Here is a 20135-nt window from a genome sequence, read left to right as displayed (position 1 = left end):
CTCTTTTAAGATAATAATTGGGAGAAATGTGTGTGGGCAAAAAATGATTCAGTTGTGTGTATTCTTACCCCAGAGTTCCTTTGGGAATGGAGCATGCAGGAAGAAAAGCATGGGACTCATTCTATACTTAAAGATCTAGAACTCCTCTTTCCAGGCTGTTACCATCAGTTTAGCAGGCGTTTTCTATGTGTCAGGCCATGCTATGATCCAATGAGTGCATTACGTATACACTTTCCACATAAAACATTTTCTTCTGGGTCAGGCAGTGGTGGTGTTCACCTTTAATCCCAGAACTTGGGAGGGAGAGGCAGGTGGATCTCTGAGTTTGAGCCTACTCTGGTCTACAGAACAGCCAGGACTACTTAGAGAAATCCCGTCTCAACAAACAAACAAACAAATAAACAAGCAAACACCCCCTAATAAAATAATTTCTTTTCCTCCAGTCTACAATATTGTGATGAGTTCATGCACACTAATTGTGACTAGATTTTACTCTTAGATTTTAGAGTCCAGTTCTACTACTCACTGGCTTCCTTCACTGGTTTTTATGATTGGATGAAGTTGTCACACAAGAACAATGCCACAGGATCTCTGTGTTGCAAATGGTTGATCTGCTGGTGGTGTCAGTATGAATTGATGGCATTTCATAAAAGGGTTTTGCTTTCTCAAACCCAATGGCTCTATCTATAAAAAAATTCCTGCACCTTAAGATAAGGCTCAGGGAACACTGTGGAAGAGGGGATGGGAGGATTGTGAGAGCCAGAGGATCAGGGAGTCCGCTTGAGATTGTGTCTCCCGATAAGCTCAGAGGCTATACTCAGGAAGTCTCACAAACATGACTACCCAAGTGTGAGCTGGACAAGAATGACCCCAGTGAACATCCCAGACTGGATAAGGAAAAGCCCATGAGGCTTTAGCCTTACACAAAGAACTCCAGGCAACTGAGGAAAGCTGGGAGCAAGAAAGCTAGTCCTCCACCAGGAACAGCACAACAATTGGTTTCCCAATGCTGAACATTTGGCCTTGGAAACATACATACAAGAATATTATATGGACTTTATTGCCATTTTTTGTTTGTTTTTGTCAATTTGACACAAGCTAGAGCCATCAGAGAAGAAGGATTCCCCCCCTTGACAAAATGACACCATGGGGGGGGGTTGGGGATTTAGCTCAGTGGTAGAGCGCTTGCCTAGGAAGCGCAAGGCCCTGGGTTCGGTCCCCAGCTCCCTAAAAAAAGAACCAAAAAATAAAAATAAAAAAATGACACCATGGGATCCAGCAGTAAGGCATTTTCTCAATTAGTGATCAAATGGGGAGGGCCCAGCCCATGGTGGTGCCATGTCTGCCCTGTTGATCCTGGGTCCTAAAAGAAAGCTGGCTGAGCAAGCCATAGGGAGTGAGCCAGTAAGCATCACCCCTCCATGGTCTCTGCATCAGCTTCTGCCTCCTGGACCCTGCCCTGCTTGAGTTCCTGTCCTGACTTCCTTCAATAATGATATGGAAGTATAAGCCAAATAAACCCTTTCCTCCCCAAGTTGCTTTTTGGGCATGTGTTTTGTCGCGGCAGTAATAATCCTGACTAAGCTCAACAAGTTATATTTAGGACTATATATGTATACATATATGAATGTAATAACAATTGCTGAAGAAAGAGACCATGAATTTGAAGGAGATTAGGGATCAGTATATGGGAAGGTTTGGAGGGAAGAAAGGCTAGGAAGAAATGTAATTAAATTATAACCTCAAAATATTTTAAATTGCTTTCATTGAACTCCTTATCTACTTAATAATTTTCTACTGGATCAACTTCAAAAATGGATCTGGGGTGATGAAGTTCAGAGATGGGGCCATCTGACATTTCATTTGGCTCTATCCAGAGGGCCACAGCTGTCGTGATGCGCAGTCAACAGTATGTTCTCCAGGAGTTAGATTTGTTTCAGGCAATGACCACATAAAATCGAGCCTATGTGCTTATTAGAGGCAAGGATGCTGGTATTGCCAAATGCTGTATGGTCATTCAAGATACACCCTGTTATTTCAAATTGGAAGTAGGTATTCTGTAAAACAAATCTCAAAATAAGATATTTTTATCATCTAATTATTACAAATGCATATGCATGCTCTGTGGGGCTGGGGCACACCTCTACACAAGCCATTCAGTCTAGCTGTTAAGAAATATTTCTTTCAAATGGTCCATATCAATTCAGTGTCAGTTCAACCCCTGTCCCCAAAACACTGAGTGTTTCAGAGACACACTAGTGTGGATGAAAGCATATGACTTGGTTGTAGGTGGCCCAGCTTCAGATTGGTCACTTGTTCTGCCTCATGGGCTAATCTTTAAGAGCTCTCTTTGAACCACAGTCTTCTCATCTGTAAAGGGTCCTATTTACTCTGGAGGGGTTTTATAAGCAATACAAGACGTACTAGCCAATGGGAAAGTGACTTATGAATCTCTGGAAGGTGCATGCCCGTAATCCCAGCACTGGAGACACAAAGACAGAGGCTCGAGAGTTGGAGGCTACATAGTGAAGCTCTGTCTCAAGAAATCAACTTCTGGAGGGGGTTCCTGATGATACTGACTTTGGCGAGATGACACTGGGAAGTGTTACACACTCAAGGGTCAGGCATGCTAGAGTAGGCAGAACTACTCTTTCTTACCAGCAGCACCATTAACAGTAACTGCTCCTTCATTGGGTGTTACAGTGTGCCAGACAGTATCCTAATCTACCATGTGGTGGATTAAGTGATTTCATTCATAGAACAGAAAAAAATCATTTTTAAAAAGGTAAATGTGAATTTATTCACTAGCTCTGTTAAAACATTAGACAAAAACACATCCAAGTGTCTAGTAATTATAACACCAGCCCTCGCAGGGCAATCCAAATTTATTGAACTGTGAGTATTAAGTAATACAGAATTGTACCACTTTAATTATGGCTTTTAGTTGACATTTGACCACCTCAAAGCCATTGTTAGGTTGGTGGATTTAAATACTGTGGCTCCCTGTTGGATAGACACGCAATCTTTGGACAAGTACTACTGATGTGAATGCAGGAAGTTATTTTAATTGTGTGTCACAGGCCTAATCTGAACTAACCATCAACACCTTATTTCTTTGAATGCATTACAAATCATTTTGTACATCCCTTTCCAATGAGGAAATTCAGGACCAGAGCATGTTAAGAAACTTGTTCAACATAATAAAGGCCTGAAATGTGAAAAGTGACTTTGAAGGAGAACTTTTTTTAAAAGATTTATTTATTTATTATATATAGATACACTGTAGCTGTCTTCAGACACACCAGAGGAGGGCATCAGATCCCATTACAGATGGTTGTGAGCCAACATGTAGTTGCTGGGATTTGAACTCAGGACCTCTGGAAGAGCAGTCAGTGCCCTTAACCACTGAGCCATCTCTCCAGCTCAAATTAGAACTCTTAACTGCAAAGGCCAGCAGACAGACAGACAGGCAGGCAGGCAGATGAAAGATACTCAGAAAACACAAATACCTTCATTTAACCCCTTAGGAAAGGCTTACTGAGATTTGGCCCCGTGACAAGCTTCTCTGCTCAGCGGGCAGGTTGGGTTGTGAGTTTAGAAGTGATATGACTATATTTTTATGTTTCTCTTTCTGTGCTTGGGTCTGACTCGAAGGGACCCATATTGTTGTTTCAATAAATGTTTGTGGAGGTGTGCTGTGCCCACAGCACTCTCATGGGCAGGAGAAGGTCACTCAGAGCATAGCCTTTTGTAAGTAGAAGGTAGGAAAGCAATGGCTAATGGCAATATTCAACACAAATACATTCATCCCAAATTCCAGAGTTCAAGAGTGGTGTCTCACCTCAAAATACAACTAAGTGATCATCTTTTTCAAACAACAGTCACAAGAAGGAAAGGAAGCAAGTCTGCACTGCACTTACTTTACAGCCTTGCTGAATAAGGACACGGTGTACATCCCCATCTGGCTGGAATTCCTCACCATGAATGCGCCTTCTTTTCCCTGAAAAGGACCAATAATGCTTATTATTTTTGAAGATGATTTTTTATATAGGCAGTAGGCAAAAAAATTTTTTTGGTTCCTTTTTTTGGAGCTGGGGATCGAACCCAGGGCCTTGCGCTTCCTAGGTAAGCGCTCTACCACTGAGCTAAATCCCCAGCGCCCTAGGCAAAAATATTTTAAGATGAACTTTAAATGTCAGCAAAGGGACAGGTTACCCAACGCAGCACAGAAGGGGTCCCACAGCTTAGCTTTATTCTTTTTCTCACTTAGTTCCTTTCTCCCTCCCTCCCACTCCCACTCCCCCTCTCCCTCTCCCTCTCCCTCTCCCTCTCCCTCTCCCTCTCCCTCTCCCTCTCCCTCTCCCTCTCATTCTCCCTTCCTTCTGTTTCTTTCTTAGTACTGGAGATGGAAGCCAGGGCTTGACCTTTGCTAAGTGAGAACTTTACCTTTGAGTTTTATCCTCTCCCAAGTCAATATCATTATAAATCCATCCTGTGTGTGAACTCTTTTTTTTTCTAGATAATTTGCAACTTGCTGAATTTTTTTCTATTTTATACTTATGAAAGTTTAATATTTTCCTCTTCAGGTAAATGTGTGTGTGTGTGTGTGTGTGTGTGTGTGTGTGTGTGTGTGTGTGTGAGATATCACTATATATATTATATATCACAAATATATATGATATATCACTATCATATTCTGAAAATGTTTGAGAAAATTAGCAATGAAGAATAAACACTTTGTTAAAGTGGAAGCATTTATCATTCTCAAGGATTTATACCAATTGTAACCAGGGCCAGGTTCATAAAAAGCACAATAAACTATGGATGTAATCGCTTGCCAAGTGAGTCTATCACATTCTGTTGAGCACATCTCAAAACATAATCTATGGGTTTAATGTTTTGTTAGACTAAATTGTAGCGAAGTACCATTTTCATAGATCAAAAGAATTTACTATAGGTAAGATCATATCAATTAGCAATAAAATCAAGTAAAGTAGTTCCATAGCACATCTTCTGTGCTCTGGTTAGGTGCTAATGAGTAGTGAAATCCGATGAGAAAAATAATTCTATTGACAACTCTGACTCACATAAAGTCATTTTTCTTTGGCTAAGGGTATAAACACACACACACACACACACACACACACACACACACACACAATAGATTATTGTTTTCATGAGAATGGCTCCCATATGCTTGTATATTTGAATGCTTGGTCCCTGGTTGGTGGACTGTTTGGGAAGGATTAGGAGGTGTGGCCTTGTTTGGAGCTGTTACTGGGTGTGGGGATTGAGGTTTCAAGAGCCCACATCATTCCAGTTGGCTCTCCGTGTCTCACAGTTGTCTCGACATGCAAGCTTTCAGCTGCTGTTCCAGCACAATGCTTGCTTGCCTGTTGCATGTTCTCCACCAAGACTGGTCATGGATCAAACCTCTGAAATGCACTCTTTCTTATATAAGTTGCCTTGGTCACGGTATCTTTTCAATGCAGTGTAACTAGGGAGACATACCTAACAAATGCTATCATATGCGGTCCATCCCCGGCCCCCAAAAATGGAATTATCTGTCCCATTGGTGGTTCTGTGCTATCTCATCTTGCCTTGACTCTGGACTGAGACATGTGACATGCAATTGGACACTTGCCAATGCTGCCAAAACAGAGGGTCCTTAAGTGCTTGCACTGCTGAGCTTGTCCTCTTTGAAGGGTTTCTATTCTATGATAAGGGCCCAAGTCAGATGCTTGGTGAGAACATCAAGGACGAACTCCGGCATCCCAGTTGACCCTTAGTTATCCATCAGCAATACATTTGCCTGAATGAGCTGACTCTCAGAATTGTGAGGGAAAAAAAAGTCGTGTTTCAGGCTCTAAGTTTTGGGGTGATTTATTTATTTTTGAAGATAAGGTTGTTGAATGCATGGCAAAGAGACAGCAAGCTTCTCCATAACTAGAGTGGCTCCTACAGCTGGAGGTAGTTCATAATACAGCTAGAGTTCGGCTTCAGGAGATGCTAGTAACCCAAAGGCCAATGCTGTGGTGAGATGAAACTAGCAAAAATGTTTCTCAGAGAAACGCGTTCATCCTGGGACCAGCCAGAGACAGATATTCTAGGGCTGCAAGTGTAGTCTAGTGGTAGGAATGAATGCTTAACATGTAAATACACACATGCACACACACATACACACACACACTACACACACACACACACACACACACACACACACACACACACACACACATTGAGGTGAGTAGAGGAAAACACTATAATTTACCTTTTGTCTCAGTAACTGCTCAGATTGTGACCTGGAGATATTCCCAGCAAACCAGCTGCAAAAAGAATTCTGGGTTTGAGAATTAGTAATTTTTAAATTATACAACTTGTCCCTCAACTTTTGACTCTGTAAAATGAGACATCAGCCTAAAATATGGATTTTCAGACCTAACTGTTGGACAGTATTTCCTGAGGATATTTTTCAAAACTCAGATTCTTAGTCTCTATCTCCCAATTCTACTTCTGGGGTGAGGCCTAGCTAATATCAAGTTGTGCATAGGCTGCTAGAATCCTTCTAGGTGACTTCAAAGCTAGCCTACATTTCACTTTTTTGAACGAGGACCAGAGATTAGATCCCTGATGATTACAAAGGGAAAGCCAGGATAGCCAAGGATGAACACTCTTGTCTTTCAACCCAGCCATTTATTTTAATAACTCATTAGAAGCACATTTTATATCAACTAGTCTTAACACAAATGCTTTTCAATTTTTCTCTTCAGAACAGGAAGCGAAAAACATCTAAGATGATATCCAGACAGGAGGCAAAGACATGTGGGAAAGTCAAGTAGAATTCTTTTCCTTTAAAAAAAATAATTAACTGGACTGAAGACCCATGATGTAGTGTGATGAGGGCCGCAGGCCCAGCCATGCCCTGGTATTATGAGGACAAGTCTGAGGGTGGTGCATGGCGCATGGGAGGGCACGAAGGAGAGCTTAGGTGCATGTCTGCCACAATCGGCCTGTGTACTCCAGGATGGAAAATCCCCACAGAGATTTGCAGTATTTTTTTTAGTGTAAAAGATCAATATTGGATGCCAGATCAAGGTTCAGAGGAAGAAAGGGAGATTGGTATGATATTGATTATGTTGAAAGCAAGATGAAAATCACCCAGGAGTTTCTCTGGTCGTTAACAAAAGAACCAAATTAGCAAGCACAGTAGCTGCCACATCTGTTTGACCTCTGGGCCAGGTGTTCCCTCCCAAGGACATCAGAGAAAATGGATCAATGCTCTTTCTGAATGATTCCGCTGTTTGAAGTCATCTATAGAAGATCCATGGGACTGAACAACTATGGGCTAAGAACTTACTGTCTTTTGGGAAGTGCCTAATGGAGAGATTCTGTTCAAGGATGACTCTTCAATTGGATTAAGTATGTGCATCCAGGAAGCCACAATGAGATTGGCATAGTTAGTAACATAGAATCTGTTGTTAGACTCTTCCAATTCTCGTGTCTGTTTCTTGGTTTCAATTTTAGGCCAGCCCTCTCCTCATAAAGGAGTGATATCAGCCACAGTCCACATCCTCAAGATCTGGCCCCCACTGATTAACCCTCCTCCGTTCCTCCCTCCCTGCTACTCTAGTAATAATTACCACTTGGGGATCCATCCCATAGGCAGCCACCAAACTCAGACACTATTGCAGATGCCAAGAAGTGCTTGCTGACAGGAGCCTGATATAGCTGTCTCCTGAGAGGCTCTGCCAGAGTCTGACAAATACAGATGTGAATGCTCACAGCCAACCATTGAACTGAGCATGGGGTCCCCAATGGAGAAATTAGAGAAAGGACTGAAGGGGTTTGCAACCCCATAGGAAGAACAACAATACCGACCAACCAGAAACCCCAGAGCTCCCAGGGACTAAACCACCAACCAAAGAGTACACATGGAGGGACCCATGGCTCCAGCTGCATATGTAGCAGAGGATGGCCTTGTCAGGCATCCATGGTAGGAGAGGCTCTTGGTCTTGTCAAGGCTCAATGCCCCATTGTAGGGTAATGTCAGGGTGGGGAGGCAGGAGGGAGTGGGTGGGAGGGTAGGGGAGCACCCTCATAAAAGCAGGGGGAGATAGCAGGTTTCTGGAGGGGAAACCTGGACAGGAGATAACATTTAAAATGTAAATTAAATTTAAAAATCCAATAAGAGAAAAAATGGAAAAAAAAACCCGTTTTGAAGCTGTGAGGATTCCCTAGGGTGTCACTGAGGTCTGCTCTATGTATTGCCCGCACTGAAAGTGTGAAGTAATTCACCCTTCAGTCCTGCCACCTAAGTCCCAAACTTGGTGTCTGTGTGCCCTGTGTGCCTTCTGCATGCAAGGAAGCTGGGCCACTGAGCCATACCTTCCACTAGTGCTTCACTTTCAACTGAGAGTAAAACGTCTTCTCATGAAATGCCTCCATTTGCCTGGATATAGCTTTATTTGGAGAAAGTCACGCGCTTCATAACCGAATCCTCAATTATACAATCCTGCATGCAGCAGCCACCACTCTCTACTTCTACAACAGTCTCATCCTTTCCAGAAACCTATGCTCATTATGCACTCTGTCTTTCTTCCTCTATTCCAGATCTGTTAGGTGAGTGGAATTAAATAGTCTGGTCTCTTCTGAGTTCCGTTACCAAGTTTGAAAGGTTTATTCTCCTGCAGCATCAGTCTGTAATGCAGTACTGCTGGAAACCTTCCATAGCAGACAAACTCTGTTGTTTTTCTCCATCCAGCAGACAAGCTCTAAGCTGTCTCTACTTTGGGGCTTTTGACTAACTTTCTGAACATCTGTAAAAAAGTTCAAAACGTTTCATTTAATACATGCCTTAGAGTGGAACTCCAGGGTCGAATCATGACAGCCTCAGTTATATTCTCTACAATGGTTTTACCACCATTTCATGGGATCTACGCTCCAGCGCCCCCAATCAAAACTGTTCATATTGCTCAGACATTTTACCTGGTTTGAAGAGGCATCTAATTGGTATGCATTTGCCTAATGTCTAATAATCTGAGCATTTTTCATGTGTTCATTGGCTTTCTATGATGCCTTTGCAGAATGTTTATTTCCATCTACAGCCTGGCCTTTAGTTGGGTTATCTTTATATTTTCTTGTAAGATTTTTTATTTATTGTCAACTCAAGTCTCTTAAACATTAAGTGGCATTTTTTTCTCAACTTGTGGTTTGTCCTTTTCCATCTCTTGATACTATCTGAAGCACAATTTTTATTTTTTATATGTTGCCTTTATGTGTCTTAGCCCAGGCCGGCCAGGGATCCCTAAAGCCTTAAACACCGAGCAAGCATTTTCAACGTTTCACTTCCCAGAAGGCACACGCTGCCATGCTTGGCTCACGCAGTTTTTATATTGAAAAATGACAATGGTTTTTTCCTCTCAGTGTACCCTAAGAAACCATCCTTAACCCAAACTTACAGAAACTTACATAACTTTTACCTCTAACCTGTAGGCCTGTGCTCTCAAAATAATTTTATACACCTCTATTCAGTTAAATAGAGATAGTAAACCTTAGCATGGTTAAGTATACAGCTCTCTCTATATAGTGTTGAGCACATTCACGGTGCAGTGCAGTTGGTCTGCAGCACAATTCTGCATTCATCTCACAAGATGTACAGTGTGCACATCTAATAACTCCCAGCCATGGCCAGGTTGTCCCTCTCTGCCCTGTCCTTGGCATACTCTCTCTTCATTGTAATCATCATTCTCTTTCCTGTTTCTGAATTGGAGTACCCTAAGTGCCTGGTATGCATGGACTCTAGGCCTGTGTGCACGCGTGTGCGTGTGCGTGTGCGTGTGCGTGTGCGTGTGTGTGTGTGTGTGTGTGTGTGTGTGTGTTTCAGGGATGGAATGGGGACTGGCTTATTTCATATAGCAAAATACCATCAAGGTTCATATCATGTATCATAGTTTTCTTCCTTTGTAAGGACAAATAGTATTTTAGTGTATGTAGAGGCTGATTTTGTATGTTAACTTGACACAAGCTGGAGTTATCTTGCAGACAGGAGCCTCCCTTGACGAAATGCCAGCTGTAAGGCATTTTATCAACTAGTGATCAAGAGGGGAGGGCCTAGCCCATTGTGGTGGCATCCCTGGGCTAGTGGTCTTGGGTTCCATAAGAGAGAAGGTGAGCAAGCCAGGGGAAGCAAACCAGTAAGTAACATCCCTCCATGGCCTCTGCATCAGCTCCTGCTTCCTGCTCTGTGTGAGTTCCAGTCCTGACTTCCTTTGGTGATGAAGAGCAATGTGGAAGTGTAAGCTGAATAAACCCTTTCCTCCCCAACTTGCCTCTTGGTCATGATGTTTTGTGCAGGAATACAAACCCTAAGACAGTATATGTTGTATATATGTTGTATGTATCTTGTTACCTACTCATCTAGCAGTGGTTGCTTCCACTCTGGAGCTCCTGACTCTGCTGTGAACATGTATATACAAATATTCCTAAGACTCTGCTTTCTCTACGCAGCAGATTATATGTTATAGCGCAATTCTGTTTGTATTTGTAGGCACTACCATGGTTTCCATAGCAGCTACATTATTTTATGTCCTGTCAGGAATGCACAAGCCTGAGAACTGCCTATATCCTTGTGAATCTTACTCGTTATAGTGACCATTCTAATTAATAGGCGTGAAGACTTATCGGTGCTTTTGCTTCCTGTTTCCCTGACTACTGATGTCACGTGTTCTATATGCTTGGTGGCCTTCTTTGTTCGAAGAACTGTGTCCAGCTCCTCTGCCCATTAATAGCTGGGTTGTTGGCTTTGGTTGAATCTTTGGTAGTCATAGCCACAAAAGCACTGACCCACCCAAGGGAGCTGGCTATAGCTTGCCCTGGGAATTTTAGTTTTAGCTCTTAGCTTTGCTTTTGGATACATTTTGAGTTAATCATTGTGTGTGATGTAAGGTCTGGCTTTCTATTCGTCACACGTGGATATCTAGCTTTGCCCTTTGTTGGGAAACCATCCTGTGAATGGTGGGGCTGTTTCTGAGCCCAGTCTCTCTTGGGGTTTCTGTCTGTCTTCATGCCAATGGCACTGTTTTGATGACTAGAGAATTATGATAAAAATTTGAAAACAAAGTGTTCTATAATAAAATTTTGAAGTAAAAACATTACCCTTTGCTCATTTAATGAATGAGCCAAGAACATCGTGCCTTTCTTTGTATGTGAAGTGCACCCACAAAGTTATGTTTTATGTGAGGTTAGATATGTCTGTGTCCCTCTGGCATGGGCTAAAATGTCACACATGGGGATGAATAGGGTATGAAGTACAATGGGGCATGCATGGGTTTGGGGAATTAGGAGGAATCACCTAGAAGAGGAAAGATGTTCAGAAGAGTGATGGTGAATGGCAAGGCTTGTGGGAGAAAGGCAAGGGGGAAAGTGCTTTCTCAGTGAATGGGAACTGGTATTTTGTATGGTATCTGTATTAATGGAAGAAGGAAATGATAGCAGCAGGACAGTTCACAGTTCAATAAAGTGGAAAGATTCTTAGACCAGCGAGTTTGGAGATCCGAGTTCTAGAAAGAACTACCTCATCTACGATTGATTCTGAAGAAGCCTTAGTCTTTTTTTGACCACCGACTTTTCTATCTGTAAAACGAAGAAGGAGACTATCCTAATTTACATTACATTGCTGTGTTACATTGGTACATTGCTGTGGGGAGGAAACAGATTATTTCAGCTTTCCGGTTACACATTATTGAGGGAAATCAATGCAGGAATTCAAAGCAGAGGCTTGAAGTAGAGACCAATGGCAGAACACTGAGAATTGGCTGGCTTCTGCTGGCTCACTCGGCTACCTTTCTTATATGACTTACCCACCACATTTCAATTAGCAATTAAGAAAATGCCTCCCAGCCAACAGCTGGAGGGCTATTCCTCATCTGAAGCTCCCTCTTCCCAGGAATGTCAAGTTGACAGTCAAGGTTAGCTGTCACAGGGCTGATCTTTAGAAGTCCCTTTTAACTCTACCCTTACAAATGTTTAATTAACATTTGAGGTATTCATGACAGTTTTCTTTTTAACTCACATTTCAATTTAATAAAAGCTAATCAAATGACCATTTTGAAAAAGTGATGTAGAACAAAGCTTCTTTTGAGGGGTGTGTGTGTGTGTGTGTGTGTGTGTGTGTGTGTGTTTGGTGGTTGGCGAGGTTGAGACAGTGTTTCTTTGTGTAATCTTGGCTGTCCTAGAAATCACTTGGTAGACCAAGATGGCCTCAAGTTCGGAGATCTGATTGCCTCTGCCTCCCAAGTGCTAGGATTAAAGGTGTGAGCTACTACTTAGCAGGACACAGCTTCTTAAGAAATGGATTTGGGACCCTCATGTAAGATTGAATAATTGAATATGGGGGGTGGATCACAAAAATGGTGATAGTAAAAGGTTCCTGAAAGTGTAGCCAACAAAAATCCATTTTAAACTGAACAAATGATGAATTAGGTATTTCTGGCAGTGCCTACCCATGTTACATGATACAACTTCAGTGCAGCCTTAATTTGAACACACAATATGTACACTTTGCAATGGGCATTTTATCATATCCACAACACTAATAAATGGTATCTGAAATACCATGGCCCAGAGTCAAGGCTACTTACTGTGCTTTATGAATCACAATATTTGTACTATACATGGAAAGTTGTCAGCTCTCATAGAAACTTAACGGTTTAATTCCTGAAAACAAAGATTTAATCTTTTCCTACCATTTTTTCTCAGCATGTAAACATCAAATCGGTATATCCTTGCACTGTATTTTATTGGAATGTTTCATTCTAATAGTTGCCATTTGAATTATTTTTCTGGAATTTCATTAAAACAATTATTCCATGAATTTTAGTTTAGCATTAGAGCAGACTTTCCAACAATTTCTAAAATGATCGTAAACATTTTGCATTTTGTACTGTATCCCTACGCAAAGTGACATTTTCAGCACTGACAACTGTCGATTGATCAAGGGCTGGAGAGATGGCTCAGCAATTAAGAACACTGGCTGCTCTTCCAGAGGATATAAATTCAATTCCCAGCAACCACATGGTGACTCATAACCGGCCATAACTCCAGTTCCAGGGAATCCAACACCCTCTTCTGGCCTCTCTGGGCACTAGGCATGTAAGTGGTACCCACACATCTAGGTAAAACACCCACAGACATAAAATAATATAAAAATATTTTTTTAAAAAATCAATCCACTCTAAAACATTCAATCAATGTCTAATTCTTTATGTAGTGTGAACAAGCAAATTTGCTTTTATCTTTAATAAATGGTAAAGTTGTATGTAAATTAAGAATGGCTTTACAGCCTTATTTATAATAGCCAGAAGCTGGAAAGAACCCAGATTCCCTTCAACAGAGGAATGGATACAGAAAATGTGGTACATCTACACAATGGAATATTACTCAGCTATCAAAAACAATGCCTTTATGAAATTCATAGGCAAATGGTTGGAACTGGAAAATATCATCCTGAGTGAGGTAACCCAATCACAGAAAAACACACATGGTATGCACTCATTGATAAGTGGCTATTAGCCCAAATGCTTGAATAACCCTAGATGCCAAGAACAAATGAAACTCAAGACGGATGATCAAAATGTGAATGCTTCACTCCTTCTTTAAAAGGGGAACAAGAATACCCTTGGCAGGGAATAGAGAGGCAAAGATTAAAACAGAGACTGAAGGAACACCCATTCAGAGCCTGCCCCACATGTGGCCCATACATATACAGCCACCCAATTAGACAAGATGGATGAAGCAAAGAAGTGCAGGCAGGGGGCTGGGGATTTAGCTCAGTGGTAGAGCGCTTGCCTAGGAAGCGCAAGGCCCTGGGTTCGGTCCCCAGCTCCGAAAAAAAGAACAAAAAAAAAAAAAAAGAAGTGCAGGCAGACAGGAGCTGGATGTAGATCTCTCCTGAGAGACACAGCCAGAATACAGCAAACACAGAGGCGAATGCCAGCAGCAAAGCACTGAACTGAGAACAGGACCCCCGTTGAAGGAATCAGAGAAAGAACTGGAAGAGCTTGAAGGGGCTCAAGACCCCATATGAACAACAGTGCCAAGCAACCAGAGCTTCCAGGGACTAAGCCACTATCTAAAGACTATACATGGACTGACCCTGGACTCTGACCTCATAGGTAGCAATGAATATCCTAGTAAGATCACCAGTGTAAGGGGAAGCCCTGGGTCCTGCTAAGTCTGAACCCCCAGTGAACGTGATTGTTGGGGGGAGGGTGGCAATGGGGGGAGGATGGGGAGGGGAACACCCATAAAGAAGGGGAGGGGGAGGGGTTGGGGGATGTTGGCCCGGAAACCGGGAAAGGAAATAACACTCGAAATGTAAATAAGAAATACTCAAGTTAATAATAAAAAAAAAAGTTGTGCTCCGTAGATCTTTTATAATTAGAAAAATTAATTTGTACCAGCCATTCCTCCATGGTTCACTGGTTTTAAAAAAAAGAATGGCTTTAGAATAAAATTCTTCATGATTTTGATCAGTAAAAGTGTGGTTTCTATACTTATTTTATAACTCTATATACCTTGGGACACAAAGTTTTCTCTGATGAAAAAGTGGCTGTTTTCAGACAGAGTTTTAAATCCCTGATTTGGGACATACAACTATGGGTAGATAGGAGGAAAAAAGCATCAGGAATAAATACAGGGACTTGCACCTGAAAGGGGAGACAATATATACTGCATTGTCTCAGTTAGCCTTGGGCATAGCAACCTGAGAAGGGTTGAATCTCAACCGAGGGACTGTCCAGATCAGATTGGCCTGTGGACATACATGTGGGGAGATTGACCTGGTTGTTAGTTGACATAGGAATATTGAGCCCACTGAAAGTGGTGCCATTTTTGGTAAGCTGTTCTTCGGCTGTATAGAAAGGCTAGCTAAGCATAGCCCTGTGAGCAAGCTACCAAGCAGCATTCTTCCATGCTTTCTGCTCTACTTCCTCAGCTGGGCAAGAGTTCCCTGGTTGGAGGAAATGCTGCATGGTATAGGAAAGCAGTCCTGCCTTCAAATTCTTGCTTGAGTTCCTGCCCTGACTTCTTATAGTGACAGATCCATCTTGACCTGAAGGCGTGAGCCAAATTAATCCTTTCCTCCCTCAAGTTGCTTTTGGTCAGTGTTTCATCACAATGGAGAGCAAACTAGGACACACGTCTTCCTGACCTTTTGCATTGAATAGACATGCTACCTGTGCCATTATTTTGCTGAGTCCAGATTCTGCTTAGTTTTTAAAATGTAATATTTAATGTTGAAAAAGCAGGGGCTCAGCTCTAGTCCTAACTTGATTTTCCATCTAAATCCCAGTGTTTCCATCTTTATTTGAATGAAGTCGAATTGCTGATTGAATTAAGAATGTAAGATCCACGGACAGTGGCACTCACAGTATAAGACATAGAGGAATGTCAAGTAAGATGTAGGGTCATTCTTGGCCCTCTCAGAATCTGAACCACCAACCAAAAAGCATACATGGGCTGGACTTAGGCCTTCCCGCACATATGTAACAGATATGCACTTTGTCTCCATGTGGGTCCCAAACAACTACAACGGGGACTGTCCCAAAAGTCGTTGTCTGTCTATTGGATATGTTCTTCTGGCTGGACTGCCTTGTCTGGCCTCAGTGGAAGAGGATGCTTCTAGCCCTACAGACACTTGATAGCCATGGTGGGGAGATAGCTAGGGGGCTCCCATTTGCTTAGAGGAGAAGAGGATGTGGGATTGGGGAAGGATTGTGGGTGGGGGTGATGAGGGAGGGGGCAGTGAGCAGGAAGAAAGTGAATAAGTAAAAATAATAATAATAATAATAAAGATTTAGTGTCATATACTCTATAAGTCTTGAGTTCCTTTTGAGAAATGATTTTGATTTTTGAAGGAGACAGGTCTTTTACGATAACTTCCACAATGTGTAAATCTCTCACATGCATTATTTGAACCTAGTGGAGACAGTGTGGTAGCATTCACCTCAGTGTAAAGATTAAGCCTTCGATGTAAAGATTTGCTCTCCTCTCAGAGACAGGGATTGAAGCAGAAATCACAGAGGAACGCTTCTTACTGGCTTGCTTTCTATGGTTTGTTGCTTTCTTGTAGCATTCAGAACCACTTGCCCAGGGATGGCACTGTCTACAGCTGAGATGGATTCCTTCCATTTATTAATTATCAATCAAGAAAATGCCCCACGGACATGCTCACAGGACACTCTGATGGAGGCAAGTCTTCAACTGAAGTTCTCTCTTCCCAGATTTCCATTAAGTTGATAGCTAAGGTTAACTATAATCGGAGGCTTGAATGTAAAAAGAAGTAGAACCATGAGAGAATGGAGGCTATCCCACATCTTCCCTAATATGACAGGTATGCTTAGAACTTGGGGATAGATTATAGGTAAAAGGAGAGGAGGAAACATACAGATCTACTGTAAAAGCTCTCACTTCACATGGAACCAATAAACCGAATAATAGTACTCATTCAAAAGAGATCTAACTAAAAGTATACAGAATCCCAGTGTCCATATGAATCCTAAAACTTTCTGAAGTCCTTTAAATGTCGAGTGACTGCAAAATACAATATGACATACTATTCTAATTTTTCTCAGCATAAATCTTTAAGTCTACAAAACAATAAAGTCAGTATTTATAGAATGACAGAAACCCCTGAATTTTGGAAAGAACCTTAGCCTACCCAAGGAAACAGTTATGGTGGCCACTTATTCTTTTCCTAGAACAGATGAATTCGTGCCAGATGGCTATTGGAACTTATCTCTCTGTCAGGGATCCCAATCATAGTGTCAAATAATAAGGTCATCCTATGAATAAGACACTATAGACATAAATGCTGTTACATTGAGTAGCTCAGTGTGCTGCTGTGTCAAATTAGTGTAGTGTGCAAAATGCCTTAATAAGAGCTTTCAAACGTTTCCTTGATTAGAGGAATCAAACAATAACTAATGAGCAGGACCATTATATTATTTATCTATGAAATAAAAGCATTCAGCACATGATAAATCCAGCGAGTGTAGACAGCAGATTTAGATGGTCCAGACTGGGGAAAACATTTTCACTGATAATAACTGAGTGCATTACCACCTGCCATTTAGAAAAATAGCCCAGCGTCTCACATGAATTTACCCATGTAAATAGAGCCTGCTAAGAGTGTCTAACCATGTATTTTAATGCCTTCGAGGAATCAAATAAAAATATCGAATTCTAGCTTTAGAAAAACATACAAGACTTTCAATACTCACTCATAAGCATCCAGATTTTCCTCTTCTTCAGATGAACTTGACTCAGGGAATCCCCTTAAAAGAGTTGAGAAACAGCATGAATGCCAAACAAACAAGAAAGCGAGAAACAATACAACTGCCTAGTATTGCAATACCAAGTTATTGTATCCACAGAGACAAAAATCAAGACTTCTAAGTTTCCCCTTTGTACTTGGGAAAAGTAGCAGCAAAATGAAAAATGGGTCGCTCACAAGCTAAGCCTATAGCCAGTGCAGGAAGAGAATGCCTCTTCAACAAAAGAGGCTCCTGGTTGAGTTCCCAGGAGCCTCTTGAGAAGGAGAGCAAGCTTCTGAAACAGATGAAGACTCCTGCAAAGATGGCTACTGTAGGAAGTGTGAAAGGTTGGTGCTGGGTCTACAGAGATGGCTTGGTGGTTAAGAGCATTTCCTGCTCTCGCAGAGAGCTTTGCTTCAGTTCTCAGTACCCACGTGGCAGTTCACAACCGGATGTAATTCCAATTCCAAGGGATTCAGTGCTCTCTTCTGGCCGCTGTGGGTACTACACATATGTGGTACACTTTCCATACATGCAGCCCAAATACTCATGCACATAAAAATAAAGAATAATTATTTTTTAAAGGTTGGTGATGTGCACAGAATTATTCTTAGGGAATACTTTATTCTGGGTTGCTTTCTATCTTGTTAAAGTTGCCTGAGCCAGCGTATTAGCAGAGTACTTCATAACTGATGAGTAGATAAGATCCGTATGAGGAGACACCTTAACCAAGGAGACGTCTCCTCAGTGAGATCTACATAAATCCTCAGTGGCAAATGACATGGACATTTTTAGACTATATTTACCTTGCATGTAAAGCCTCATTGCAAACTTATTTCAAATGTGCTTGTTTTTTCTTTTTTTTCTACAAATGGAAGTAAATTTGGGATATAAAGTAGCATCTCAATTGGATTTACCATGACATCTTTGAGGGGCTGTGAGATACAATATTTCTTTCCAATTGGTTACTGCGGGCAATGTCTTCCTCACTGCAAGTAAAGGTATATGATTAGTGTGGTGAAAATGAAAGTTCCTGGGAAGCAGTCATTGTTAGCATTTTGTCTAAGCTCTGCCCCACAGTTACCTGGCAACAGCCAGGTGTACTTGATTCACTATTAAAGGGGTTGCTTGCCCCCTCCGTTCTGCTCTCTCTCTCTCTCTCTCTCTCTCTCGCTCTCGCTCTCGCTCTCGCTCTCGCTCTCGCTCTCGCTCTCGCTCTCGCCTTCCTGTTCCTGCTCTGTCCTCTTGACCTTCTCCTTCTCTCCCCATTCCTCTCCCCCTCTCTCTCTATGTACTCATGACTGGCCTATACTCCCCTTCCCTTCTCTCTGCCTCTCTCTGCCCCTGCTACCCTCTCCACTCCCCTCCCCATGCTCTGAATAAACTCTATTCTATATTATACCATCAAGTGACTGGTCCCTCTGGAGGAAGGGATGCCTCAACATGGGTCTGTGGAGTCACCCCCTTCTCCCACAACAGACTACACACCCACCAAACGTATTCTCTCTCTCTCTGTGTCTCTATCTTTTTATAAACACAACAGTCGTACCTTCCACTGACCCTTCTGAAAGGCTAACGGATTAGAACATCAGTGATTGTGGAGATAATGGAATGTTGCATGTCCAGAACCTAATTTTATTTTATGTATCTCAGGCTATCTTTAGTTCTCTTGTCAGCCAGTCCTTGTCCATCTCTGTGTATGGCCTACCATCCTGTGATTGACAGGAAAGCCTTCTGCAGTGTATTAGTTTAACAGACCTCTGGAAAAAGGAAATAAAAGGCCATGACTACTACTCGTATAGCATGGAGAAGGTTTTTATTGTAGGTTCGAGGCAGAAAGCAGGCAGAGGGAAGAGTCTGGGTTGAGCATGGCCAGCAGACTAAACCAGACCATGAGAGGAGGGAAGGAATGGGAGAACAAGATAGGATTGGGCTGACCAACTGAAGCAGCCCAGGCCAAAGTGGAGCCATAAAGTCTGTGTTATATAGGAGATAGAGAAGCTGGGGGAAGGGAAGGAAGAAGCTGGGAGGGAGACATTTAGGGTAAAGGTTGTGGTGAGAAATGTTGGGAGGGCCACAGGTACTGAATGAGGCTGAGAGAGTTAGCCAGTGCCTGCTTTGGCGTGTTAATAGGCACCTGGTATGTTTGTTGCTGGTTTCTTTGACACTTAACAACCATTGGCTTCTACAAACCCCAAAGCTAAATTGCCATCTGATTCTATCCGAGACCTATAACACAGACACTCCACCTTCGCTATAGTCCCCCTCCACCATCACTGTTTCCAACTATTGAAAAATGTTTTGCTTTATATGACTTTCTTTGTTCTGTTTCTATGAGAACTTCATAAAATTGCTATTTCATTAGAACATGGAATTTGGGGTGACCTCAATTTGTGATCCTGGGCCACGGGCACTCATATCTGGCTCCAAAATAAACTTCCTTATGCTCCTTGAGGTGACAGCTGTGTGGTTTGTTGTTGTTGACAGTACATTTATAAATGTATGATTATTGAATGTTAAGTGACAAAATGATTTGTTTCAGATACGTCTTAACTGCTTGACTTTATTTGACATCTTGCCCCTTTTAGAGAAGCAATATTCTAGTACAAGTGAGACCTGCTAGTAATCATAATTACTTCAGCAGCAGTAGTGTTAGCCTTCTGTCTAAGCTCCACCCCACAGTTACCTGGCAACAGCCAGGTATGCCTGACTCATTATAAAAGGGGCTGCTTGCTCCCTCCTCACTCTCTTGCTCTTGCCTTCCTGCCCCTGCTCTGTCCTCCATTCTTCTCTCTCTCTCTCTCTCTCTCTCTCTCTCTCTCT

At 42.1% G+C, this 20135-nt stretch overlaps 1 protein-coding gene and 1 pseudogene across 2 annotated transcripts in view; one reads left to right on the top strand and one right to left on the bottom strand.

Moving 5' to 3' along the window:
- The window catches only part of Bmx (BMX non-receptor tyrosine kinase), a 62749-nt gene that overhangs the window by 18222 nt on the left and 24392 nt on the right, over window positions 1-20135 (bottom strand). For both annotated transcript variants that reach the window (NM_001109016.1, XM_039099943.2), the window contains exons 8-11: window positions 18230-18301; window positions 17280-17333; window positions 6272-6326; window positions 3921-4000 (exon numbers count right to left, since the gene is read on the bottom strand). In NM_001109016.1, the coding sequence (NP_001102486.1) occupies window positions 3921-4000; window positions 6272-6326; window positions 17280-17333; window positions 18230-18301 (261 nt within the window). The remainder of the gene's footprint in view (window positions 1-3920; window positions 4001-6271; window positions 6327-17279; window positions 17334-18229; window positions 18302-20135) is intronic.
- Coa5-ps1 (cytochrome c oxidase assembly factor 5, pseudogene 1) lies at window positions 6918-7198 on the top strand (annotated as a pseudogene).

Source organism: Rattus norvegicus, chromosome X (assembly GCF_036323735.1).
Source record: "Rattus norvegicus strain BN/NHsdMcwi chromosome X, GRCr8, whole genome shotgun sequence".
Taxonomy (NCBI): domain Eukaryota; kingdom Metazoa; phylum Chordata; class Mammalia; order Rodentia; family Muridae; genus Rattus; species Rattus norvegicus.
This window is presented reverse-complemented; position numbering and strand designations above follow the sequence as displayed.